The sequence below is a fragment of the Ahaetulla prasina genome, chromosome 2, assembly GCF_028640845.1.
Source record: "Ahaetulla prasina isolate Xishuangbanna chromosome 2, ASM2864084v1, whole genome shotgun sequence".
Lineage (NCBI taxonomy): Eukaryota > Metazoa > Chordata > Lepidosauria > Squamata > Colubridae > Ahaetulla > Ahaetulla prasina.
The window spans coordinates 25,257,862-25,269,200 of NC_080540.1; the positions used below are offsets into that span (position 1 = coordinate 25,257,862).

At 43.3% G+C, this 11,339-nt stretch overlaps 1 protein-coding gene across 1 annotated transcript; it reads right to left on the reverse strand.

Moving 5' to 3' along the window:
* Positions 1 to 1,087: 1,087 nt before the first annotated feature.
* On the reverse strand, positions 1,088 to 11,051 carry LOC131190433 (vomeronasal type-2 receptor 26-like). The gene is made up of 4 exons (XM_058167755.1): positions 10,896 to 11,051; positions 8,703 to 8,829; positions 7,192 to 7,763; positions 1,088 to 1,117 (listed from the first exon to the last, which is right to left on the reverse strand). Exons 1-4 carry the CDS (start codon positions 11,049 to 11,051, stop codon positions 1,088 to 1,090), a joined length of 885 nt encoding a protein of 294 aa, XP_058023738.1.
* Positions 11,052 to 11,339: the final 288 nt, after the last annotated feature.

An 11,339-nucleotide genomic window follows, 5' to 3' on the forward strand; every position in this document is an offset into this window, starting at 1 on the left:
TATTGCCAACGTTAGGTTGCTTTTGACAGCAGCCGCTGTTGTAGTCGGATGTCCCTGACCCCACAAATGAGCTGGTCGAGCAAGGCGTCTTCCAAATCTCTGTATTCACAATGGTTCGCGGCTTTTCTCAACGCCACCATGTACACACTAATCGATTCACCCTCGCGCTGTACCCGCTGTCGCAACTCGAACCGTTGGACGAACTTGGAGGGTGTCGGTGCGTAGTGTGCTCGAAGTGCTGTTTGTAGAGTTTGCCACGGTACCGACTGTACTGGCGTTGGCTCTGAAAGCGACTCTGCGGTGTCAAAAACCTCCGGACCGCAGTGGCTTAGGAAGTACGCTCGCTTCCGATTGTCGGAGACTCCTTGGAGTTCGTTTGCTTCGAGGAAACACTCGAAACAAGCCATGTATGACCCCCATTTCTCCTTGGCTGGGTCAAATGGCGCTGGCAGTGTGTAGCTGGACATCGCTGCTTTCCGCCCCTTACTGACTGGGTTCAAAAATTCCTGGTTACTTCAGCTCTTTCGTGCGATCTCGCTGCCTCGAGATCCCACCTTCGTCGCCAATGTTAAGTCCGGGCAATAACGAGGCACGAGACCAGATGAGTAACAACAGCTCTTTAGTTTATAGTGAACCCAGCAAAAGCGTTCGGCAAAAACCCCTCTTTATATACAGTTTTGGCTGAGGCTTCAACCAATCAGCAACGTGCTATTTCCCGCCCAAGTTTCCCTCCAAAACTTTTAAAGATACATTACACCTTCCAACAGAGAAGCGTTGATAATCCCCTGGAGCCAGCCTCGTGTCACTTCCTGAGTGGCCAGTACCAGCCAGGAAGGACACGGGTCCAGTAAACATGTAGTGGCGTGAAGCCTCCCCAGCAACCTGTCCACGTCCTCGGGAGCCACAGGGTCAAACTCATCCCAAACAGACTCGAAAAGACGTGCCTCCTCTCCCTCCCTTGGATCATCCCAATTTCAGTCCAGACCATCCCGGAGCTGAGCGATTTTATCGTATAGATAACCACTAAACTCCTCGGCACGTCCCTGCAAAGGGTCATCCCGCACCTCCTGATGAAGGAGGGAGCGGGTCACCTGAAACACGGCAGCAGGGCGGTTATCTGCCGACGCAATGAGGGTGGAGGTGTAGGAGCACCTCGCCTCCCCCATTGCCACTAGGTAGGTCCTAGAATAGGACCTAACTAGTGTCCGATCAGCTTTGGAACGACTGGACCTCCAGGTGCTCTCTAGGCGTCTTCTCTGGTGTTTCATCTCCCTCAGCCCCTCGGAGAACCAAGGGGCCGGACGAGACCTGCGCCGGGTCAGAGGCCGCAAAGGCGCGACCCGGTCCAAGGCCCCAGCCGCGGCCTGTTCCCAGGCCGCAACTAGTTCCTCAGTCGAGCCGTGGGCCAGATCCTCAGGAATTGGCCCAAGCTCCGTCAGGAACCTCTCACGGTCCATCAGGCGCCTGGGACGGAACCAACGTATAGGTTCCGTCTCCCTGCGATGGTGGGTGGCGGTTCGGAGGTCTAGGCAAGGAGAAAATGATCTGTCCATGACAACGGTTCTGTTACTAAGTCATCTAATTCCAGATCATTTAACCACTGTCCAGAGATATAAATTAGATCCAGTGTGCCTCCTCCCATGTGTGTAGGGCCATCATTTACTTGAATCAGGTCCAAGGCCGTCATGGAAGCCTGGAACTCCCGAGCTGCAGTCGATGACAAGCCAGCTGATGGCAGGTTGAAATCCCCCATAACCATAAGTCTGGGGGTCTCAACCGCCACACCGGCAAGTACCTCCAACAGCTCGGGCAGGGCTGTGTTCACGCAGCAAGGAGCCAGGTATGCGATCAACAAGCCCAACTGATTCCTATGGCCCCACCTCACATAGAGGGATTCACAGCCGGCAATCTGAGGAACAGTGGCCTCCCTATGTGATTGTTAAATGTGTGTGGCCCCCTTTTTCATTCAATTATTGGTTTTTCTGCAGAGACCTCACTTGAGCAATGACTGGAAGTGTCTGACAAGGGGAATCTGACTTCGGAGGAGTGATTGTGTCCCTTCTGTGTTGAGCAGAAACGAGTCCTGAGGCTCTGTTCAAACTCAGATTTTATCCTGCTGTCTCTTTGAATGAAGTTGTCTTACTTGCTACTTGGCAGGTGAAAGTGAAGGGAATGTTTTTTCTTCAGATCTTTCCAACTCAGGTCAGAAGTGCTTCTTTGAAGATTGACTCCAACGACAGGATCTTTCAGGACTGATTCTGCTGCTCTGCCTCCCCTTCTTACCCTTCAGTGAAGTAGGGAGGTTTCTCCCCAAGGCACTTCCAAGTGTTCTTGCTCTGGACATACAAATGTTTCCGCCAATGGTGAAATGCACTTATCTTCGCTACCAGTTAGGAAATGTGAACGCAGAAGGTCAAAAACGGGATGTAATGACATCCCAGCAGATGGGAGGAGCCTCCCGCCGCCGGCTGTACTGGCTTGTGCGAACCAGATAGTAGGGAATCATAGTTCCATTTCTGTGATCCTACTTATTACTCTGCAGATGGAGTTGTAACCCATCTGTATCCAGCAAAGCCTGGGTCACCCTAGACAATGCCTTCTGGGAGGGGTCAATCATCTCCTGGCCTTACTCCTGAGTCATCCTTTTTGCTTTAGTTGCTCTTGGCTTCTGGCAGCCCTTTGCATGAGAGCACTAGGAATAGACTCCTCCTGTTCCTTTGCCTCTCTGCTATCCACCTTTGGAGGCTCCAGAGTCCATGCATCGCTCCCAGACGGCCCTAGCCTCTGCCTCTGACTCAGAGCCCTCATCTGGGCCTTCCCCTGACTCCAGACTGGCCCATTGTCCTCCCCAGCCTCCTCACTGTCCGACTACACTGCCAGCTCTGCAGGCTGTTGGCGGACCACAACACCCCCCCCCAGGGCTCTAGTCCAATGTACATCAGGTTGCCCCAATGGAATTCCTCTTTTGACATCTCCCAACCACAGCCCTAGCTAGCATCCAGGTCAGCATATCAACCAGTGGTGGGATTCAAATAATTTAACAACCAGTTCTCTGTCCTAATGACCAGCTGGGTAGGTGTGGCTCGGTGGTCATGTGGCTATGTGGGTGTGGCCAACTCAACGTCACTCACGTTGATGGACGCTTTGCCTTAGCTGTTACAATGTAATAAAGGGTTAACCAGAGAGGCAGTTTCTGTAAGCAGAGCAATAAAGATTAAGCTAGAAACAACACCAGAATGTTTCCTTCCTGCCTTCTTTACAGGATTAGCCCTGTAAAGTGGGGAAAAAAACAAAATAAGATTTTTTCCAACAACCGGTTCTCCGAACTGCTTAGAAAGTTAACAACCGGTTCTCCCGAATAGGTGCGAACCGGCTGAATCCCACCACTGATATCAATCCTTGTGAAAGCACAGCTGCCCTTCATGGCCAGAAATGAGCTTCTTTAGCCCTTTCCCTAACTCCCATGGTTGGTTCATATAAGCAGAAGATCAAACAGGCCAATAAAGCCAATATGCCACAGATGCACACAACACATTTTCTACACATTGTCCTTGACATGTTTTCTATTTTCCCTTAGTCCCTCTCTGAATCCAAATGTGTGGAGAGCTGCTGTCCAGGATACTTCAAGGTGCCTCAGGAAGGGGATCCCTGTTGCTGCTATGATTGTGTTCCTGTGGGGAAGGGACCATTTAGAATAGAATAGAATAGAATAGAATTTTTATTGGCCAAGTGTGATTGGACACACAAGGAATTTGTCTTGGTGCACATGCTCTCAGTGTACATAAAAGAAAAGATACGTTCATCAAGGTATAACATTTACAACACAATTGATGGTCAATATATCAATATAAATCATAAGGATTGCCAGCAACAAGTTATAGTCATACAGTCATAAGTGGAAAGAGATTGGTGATGGGAACTATGAGAAGATTAATAGTATTGCAGATTTAGTACATAGTTTGACAGTGTTGAGGGAATTATTTGTTTAGCAGAGTGATGGCCTTCAGGAAAAAACTGTTCTTGTGTCTAGTTGTTCTGGTGTGCAGTGCTCTATAGCGTCGTTTTGAGGGTAGGAGTTGAAACAGTTTATGTCCTGGATGTGAGGGATCTGTAAATATTTTCACGGCCCTCTTCTTGATTCATGCAGTATACAGGTCCTCAATGGAAGGCAGGTTGGTAGCAATTATTTTTTCTGCAGTTCTAATTATCCTCTGAAGTCTGTGTCTTTCTTGTTGGGTTGCAGAACTGAATCAGACAGTTATAGAGGTGCAAATGACAGACTCAATAATTCCTCTGTAGAACTGAATCAGCAGCTCCTTGGGCAGTTTGAGCTTACTGAGTTGGGGCAGAAAGAACATTCTTTCTTGTCCTTTTTTGATGATGTTTTCCACTCAGGAAGGTGGGTAGCTCTGAAGGAGAAGTCCCCCTAGTGGAATAGTCAGAGATTCTGAATTCTCAATTTTGGTGTTTCTTTCTTGCCTTAAGAGCCAGATTAAATCTCATTGATAGGCCCCAGTTTGTTTCTTCACTACTGTGGCAGCTTTTAAATACAATGAAGGTTTCTACGGACAAAATCACAGCTGTGCCATGGGCTCACCTGTATCCCAGTTGTAGCCAAGCTCGACATGAGTGGTGGGTTGCTACCGCTTAGCCCAAGATTGGGTGAATCGGTACCAGCGGCAGCAGGAGGCTCCACCCACCCGCCCAGACATCTCTGTGCATGCGCAGAAGCTTCTGTGCATGCGCAGAGGTAGCACACACGCGCAAGCAGGTGAGCACCTGCGAGCAAACCAGTAGCAAACAAAATTGAAACCCACTACTGCTTGACATGGAGGAAGTAGAAACCAAAGTCCTTCTAAAGTCCTTCACAGGAATTCCTCCCATTCATTGGTATACAGGTATGTTGGAGATCTGTGGGTCAAGATTAAAACACAGGAATTGGAAGCTTTCTTCAAACACATCAACTTTGTGAACTCAGTTCCCGCACCTGTTTTCTTTCAGAAACCTAAGGGGGGAGGGGACTAATTAAATAAAATAGGGAGGGAAACATCTCTCATAAATCAAATGGAGAGGCCAGTTTGAGAATGCTAGATCCCAAAAATAAACCATTTCTCATTGCAAATCTATGGGATTGTTCTAATCGCAAAACAAAGGTTGGCCTTGTAGCTCTATATACCATTTCGATTTATATGATTCCACTCATCTAAGAAGTGGGTTCCCCCCCCCAAATTGCCCATTTATCAGAGGATGGTAGAGGATAAGAAAGCCTGGAAGAACATTGTAAATGGGGTCGCGATGGGTCGGACACGACTTCACAACTAACAACAACAGCAAAAGATTATTGCTACTCCCTACTTATTTTTTGTAAACATTTGTCAACCCATGCACAAAATTGGTATGCTGCTTAAGTAAGAAAAAGTCCAGGGATACAACAAAGAAAAAAAATATATTATAACTAGAGTCATAGATGTGGAAGAGGCCTGCTGGAATTGAATTCAATCCACTGTTCTATGCAAGACTGTAAATTAAAAATTAAAAAAATATATTTAGTCTTAGATCAGCTGTCAACAAAATACATCATTCAAAGGAGAACGCAGAGGAGAAAAACAAATTAAAAAATGAACAATTAGAGTTGAACAAAATAAGAAAAAGACATTTAACATCAAATTAGTTAATCACATACATGGTTTGAAGAAAATTGGTACATGGATATGACTAACAGTTTCTCTCCAAAACAGCAGAATAACAGAAGACACCATACAAAACCTGACCATATTACTACACGTTTATGCAGGTACATCATCAAAAACAGACTTTCTCGACATAATGGTGCAGATTGTGGCACAGTCCTTAAATGCTACATGTTTACCCAGGTCCAAGAAGGAATGAGGAAGGCTGAGAACTTCTTGAGTGCTAGAAAACTCTAACCATGATAAAGCCAAGAAGGGAGATACACCCAACCAAACACTTTTCTGCTAAATTTGAGAAATTATTGATGACTTCAGGAGGAATTCCTTCTTTGAATGGGATGTCCTTACAAACTTCCAGTTCTAAAAGTTAAGAGCAGGTCTTCTGAATCAGGTCACGATCCACCTTTACCTCTTAGAACCTTGATAAGACCACACTGGAAATACTATATCCGGTTTTGATCACTATGATGTAAAAAAGATGTTGAAACTCTAGAAAGAGAGTGGAGAAGAGCAACAATGATGATTAGGGGACTGGAGGTAAAACATATAAAGAATGGTTGCTTGAATTTGGTACATCTAGCTTAATGAAAAGAAGAACTAGGAGTGACATGATAGCAGTCTTCCATATTTGAGGGGCTGCCCCAAAGAAGAGGGAGTCAACCTATTCTCCAAAGCACCAGAAGGCAGGACAAGAAGCAACAGATGGAAACTAATCAAGAAGAGAAGCAACCTAGAACAAAGGAGAAATTTCCTGCAATTAGAACAATCTATCTGTGGAATAACTTGCCTCCAAAAGTTGTGGATGCTCCAACACTGGATGTTTTTAAAAAAAGATTGGACAGTCATTTGTCTGAAATGGTATAGAGTTTACTACCTGAGCAGGGGATTGGACTAGAAGATCTGCAAGGTCCCATCCAAATAACTCTGGAGTGTCCATCATCAGAAGAATGAGATGGATGAATTTAAGGAATATTTATGCCCAATCTCACCTCCTTCCCTTAAGCCACATTTATGGAACACTTAAATTTAGATACTCTTAATTATTTAGAAATTCTTTTGTAAAATTCTTCTAGGGCTGTATTTTAGCGCCCCTCTTATTTTATTTCTAAATAATTTGACCCGATATATAATCCAGATTATCCAGATCTTCCAATTATATTGGATAGGGATGGAGGACTCTATCTTCCCATTGCCCTTTGATTATTTCAGCTCAAAATCATTGCCCCAGCTCATGTAAGTGGAACAACTTGAAACAATTTCTATGCTTGGCTTGTTGAAATGTGTTGAGAATGGAAATTCCTCTAACTCACATTTGTACATTTCTTCTGGATGTAAGATACTCCTTTGTATTCAAGTTTGGCCTCAGAATGATAATGTAGCACTTGGGGATGAAGATGCAGACCAGCAGACCAGCACTGGAGGCCAAGATGGAGAAGACCTGCACAGCCACCATGTATTTCCCCTTGGTGCTCAGGTAGGTGGGCAGGAAGGAGATCCAGACATTGCAGAAGACCAGCATGCTAAAGGTGATCAGCTTGGCTTCATTGAAGGCTCCAGGGAGATTCCTGGCCAGGAAAGCCACTGTGAAGCAGATGGCAGCCAGGAAGCCCATGTAGCTGAGGGTGATGTAGAACATGAAAACAGAGCCTTCGTTGCATTGCAGGATGATCTCCCCAGGCTGGGAGTAAAAGTCTGAGTCACGGAATGGGGGAGAAATTCCCAACCAGATGGAGCAGATCATAATCTGGACACTAGAACAAGAAAGGATGATGGAGTTGGCCAAGCTCTTCCCCAGCCATCTCTTTACTCGGTTTCCTGGTTTTGTGGCCAGGAAAGCCAGCACTACTGTGATGGTTTTGGCCAAGACAGAAGAAATGGCAACTGAGAAGATGATGCTGAAAATGGTTTGTCGGAGAAGGCAGGTGGCTTTCCTTGGTTGACCAATGAAGAGAAAAGGAGACAAGAAGCAAAGCAGGAGGGAGGCCAGGAGGACGTAAGAGAGGTCTCGGTTGTTGGCTTTGACAAGGGGAGTTTCCTGATGTTGAAGGAATATGATTAAAACAAGGCCTGTGGCTAAGAACAAGAATACGGCAAAAGAGACCAGAATGATGCCCAGATGTTCTTCATAAGAAAGGAAGGTTATAACTTTGGGGATACATTGGATTCTGTTCTCATTTGGATATTTTTCATCTGGACACTTGGTGCATTTTTCTGTATCTGAGTAACACAAAAAGCGATATTTTTTTTAAAAAAATATTCTGTACTTTCACCTTTCAAGAAATACTTTCCTGTGACAACTTTTGTTACCAGCAACATTTTCTGAGAAACATTGCTTAAAATCACTACAAAAAAAATGTAAGAATATCATTTTATTTTTTTAAAAAAAAACAGCTTTATTTTTATAGTTTATGCAGTTAGAAGTCCTGGAACCTGAATGATTTCTTCTGTAATTTGCAGAACCTACATTATTAGAGGCAGACAATGAATCAATTAATCTTTCTAGACACATTTCCTGGATCCTGTCATCATAACATACTTGATGCCTATCTTTTGAAAACGAATTAGCTGGGGAAACAAAGTTAGTTCTGCAAGTAATCTGGAATACAAACTAAGAAGCAGAAGAGATTTATTTTTTTCTGGCAGTATGGAAGCTTGTCTAATGTGCTACACCTTCCCTCAAGATTTTTCTGCTATTCCTCTCTCTAAATAAGAAATTGTGCAATTTGAAGATAATAGCAATAGCGTTTAGACTTATAGATCACTTCACAGTGCTTTTACAGCCCTGTCTAAGCAGGTTAGAGTCAGCTTATTGCCCCCAACAATCTGGGTCCTCATTTTACCGACCTCAGAAAGGTGGAAGGCTGAATCAACCCTGAGCTGGGGAGAATTGAACTGCTGAACTGCTAGCAAAAACCAAAATCAATTGATCAGTCTTTAAACTTGCACTTTCGTGAGAGTGTTTCAGGTGAATCCAATTCCACAAGTCCTGCCCTTTTCCTTGGTGTCCCCCACCTTCATGAATGGAGATGGTCCCCTCAGGACAAGGAATACAGTCGTAGCAGCAAGCAGGCTCTCCTTCTCGCTTCCGCTTGACAAACCCAGGATGACAACTTTCCACACATTGGGACTGAGGCAGAGACTAAGCAGAAAAAGAAGAAACGCCAAAGAAAATGTGTTAGGACTCACTATCCAGAGAAAATGGAGGTTGAGATGACATCTCTGGACTCTAGACTATGCATAAAAGGAAGAAACTTTTAGTTTCTTTTAGTTTTTAGTTTTAGGAGAAATTTTAATTTTTAGGAGAATCTTGATCAAGGCAAAACAATAGATGCAATTTACATAGACTTCTGCAAAGCCTTTGATTCAGTGGTACATGACAAACTTCTCCTAAAACTAAAATCCTATGGCATCTCCGGACCCTTCCATAATTGGATAACAACATTCCTGTCAAAAAGACAACAAGTGGTCAAAATAGGCAGTGCCCTATCAAATTCTGCTCCTGTCAATAACGGCGTCCCCCAAGGCAGCGTTCTAGGACCAACACTCTTCATATTATACATTAATGACCTCTGTGACCATATTATAAGTAATTGTGTTCTCTTCACTAATGATGTTAAACTATTTAACACTACCAACAATATGGCTACCCTTCAAAAAGACCTTGACTTTGTGTCGGAATGGTCAAGAATTTGACAACTCCAAATCTCAACCAGCAAATGTTCTGTCTTACACATTGTAAAAAAGAATCAGAACACTAAATACAAACTCAATGGACATTACCTTGTAGATGACCCCCACCCCGTTAAAGACCTTGGAGTTTTCATATCAAATGATCTAAGTGCCAAAGCCCACTGCAACTACATCGCAAAAAAGGCTTTAAGAGTTGTAAACTTAATCTTGTGTAGCTTCTTCTCCAGAAACATTACACTACTAACCAGAGCATATAAAACATTTGCTAGACCATTTCTTGAATACAGCTCACCTGTCTGGAACCCACACCTCATTTCGGACATTAATACAATTGAGCGTGTCCAGAAATATTTTACAAGAAGAGTTCTCCACTCCCCTAAGTACAACAAAATACCTTATGCCATCAGACTAGAAATACTGGGTTTAGAAAACTTAGAACTCCGCCGTCTTTGATATGACCTGAGTTTAACTCATAGAATCATCTGTTACAATGTCCTTCCTATTGAAGACTACTTCAGCTTCAATCACAACATTACACAAGCATACAATAGATTTAAGCTTAATGTGAACCGCTCCAATCTTTATTGCAGAAAATATGACTTCAGTAACAGAGTTGTTAATGCCTGGAATGCACTACCTGACTCTGTGATCTCTTCTCAAAATCCCCAAAGCTTTAACCAAAAACTATCTACTATTGACCTCACCCCATTCCTAAGAGGTCTATAAGGGGCGTGCATAAGAGCACCAACGTGCCTACCGTTCCTGTCCCAATGTCCCCTTTGACTGTATCCAATTCATATAGTTTTTTTAATACTTTTGCTTATATATATATATGCTTATATATCATATAGTTATTTCATGCTTATGCTTACATATACTGTTGTTACAAATAAATAAATGCCAATGAAAGTAGATTGGGACAAAGCATGCATGAAAATGGATGTAGACATTAACATTCGCCATATACTGTAGTTCTTGGCCTTCACTTAGAAAAATATGAAATCATTGATACATTCCAAACATATTTAAGAGAGATAAATATACTGGCAGATTGTTCATTTACTCACTACTCTTGACTTTGGCATCTAACATTGAAATAAAGAATTTTTCTACTTAAGAAAGAGCAGTTCTTTTAGAGGAAATTTTGAGTAGTTCGGAGAACTGGTAAAATACCACCTCTGAGTGGCCCCGCCCTCATCTATTCTCTGCCTCCTGAGTCCCAGCTGATTGGGAGGAAATGGGGATTTTGCAGTAACTATCCCCTGGAATGGGGAGGGAATGGAGATTTTACAGTATCCTTCCCCTGCCACACCCACCAAGCCATGCCCACAGAACAGGTAGTAAATAAAAATTAATCTCACCACTGATTGAAGTCTCCACAATTCATCTAACATTTTCTCTTCTGTACATTCAGCTCCCAGTGAGGGTCATCAGCCATGACAACTAGAATTAACCCATTTGAAATGGTTCATAAACTTTAGAAAAAAGGAGAAAACACAGCAATATTTGACTCACCTTGTTGAGCAGATTTATCCATGAAAGAGCAAATTCATTAATTATAATTCTGTGTCTATCAATACTCCCCAATTTCCTTTTCATCAAATCCCCCTCAGGCGAAATCACCAAGAACTCAATGTCCATATCTGCAGCTATTTCTCCCTTATGGTCCATGTAAAGATTCCAATGGGAAAGATTGTAGAACTCATTCTTCTCCAGAAAGGGATGGAACTAGAATGGAAACATCCAGGAATTTTAAAAGCAGAAACCTTGGTTTGTTGTTCCAACTGTGTGGCTTTTTCTTCGAATTATTTTTTTAAATTGCAAACATGCTTAATTAGGACAACAAGTGTTACCACTAAGTTGTGAACAAGAAAGGTTCAGCAAAATTTGTCAATCGTATATTGAAAAAATATAGGGAACATTCTACAGCAGGTATCAAATAAATTGAAGAACAGCAAA

Excerpts from the sequence above, each read along its gene's own strand:
- LOC131190433 (XM_058167755.1), bottom strand. The coding sequence starts at position 11,051 with ATGGACCATAAGGGAGAAATAGCTGCAGATATGGACATTGAGTTCTTG. Across the intron at positions 8,830-10,895 it reads GGATAAATCTGCTCAACAAG|TCTCTGCCTCAGTCCCAATG; the intron begins GTGAGTCAAATA and ends TTTTCTGCTTAG. Across the intron at positions 1,118-7,191 it reads GCATGCTGGTCTTCTGCAAT|ATAACCGCCCTGCTGCCGTG; the intron begins GTCTGGATCTCC and ends TTGCGTCGGCAG.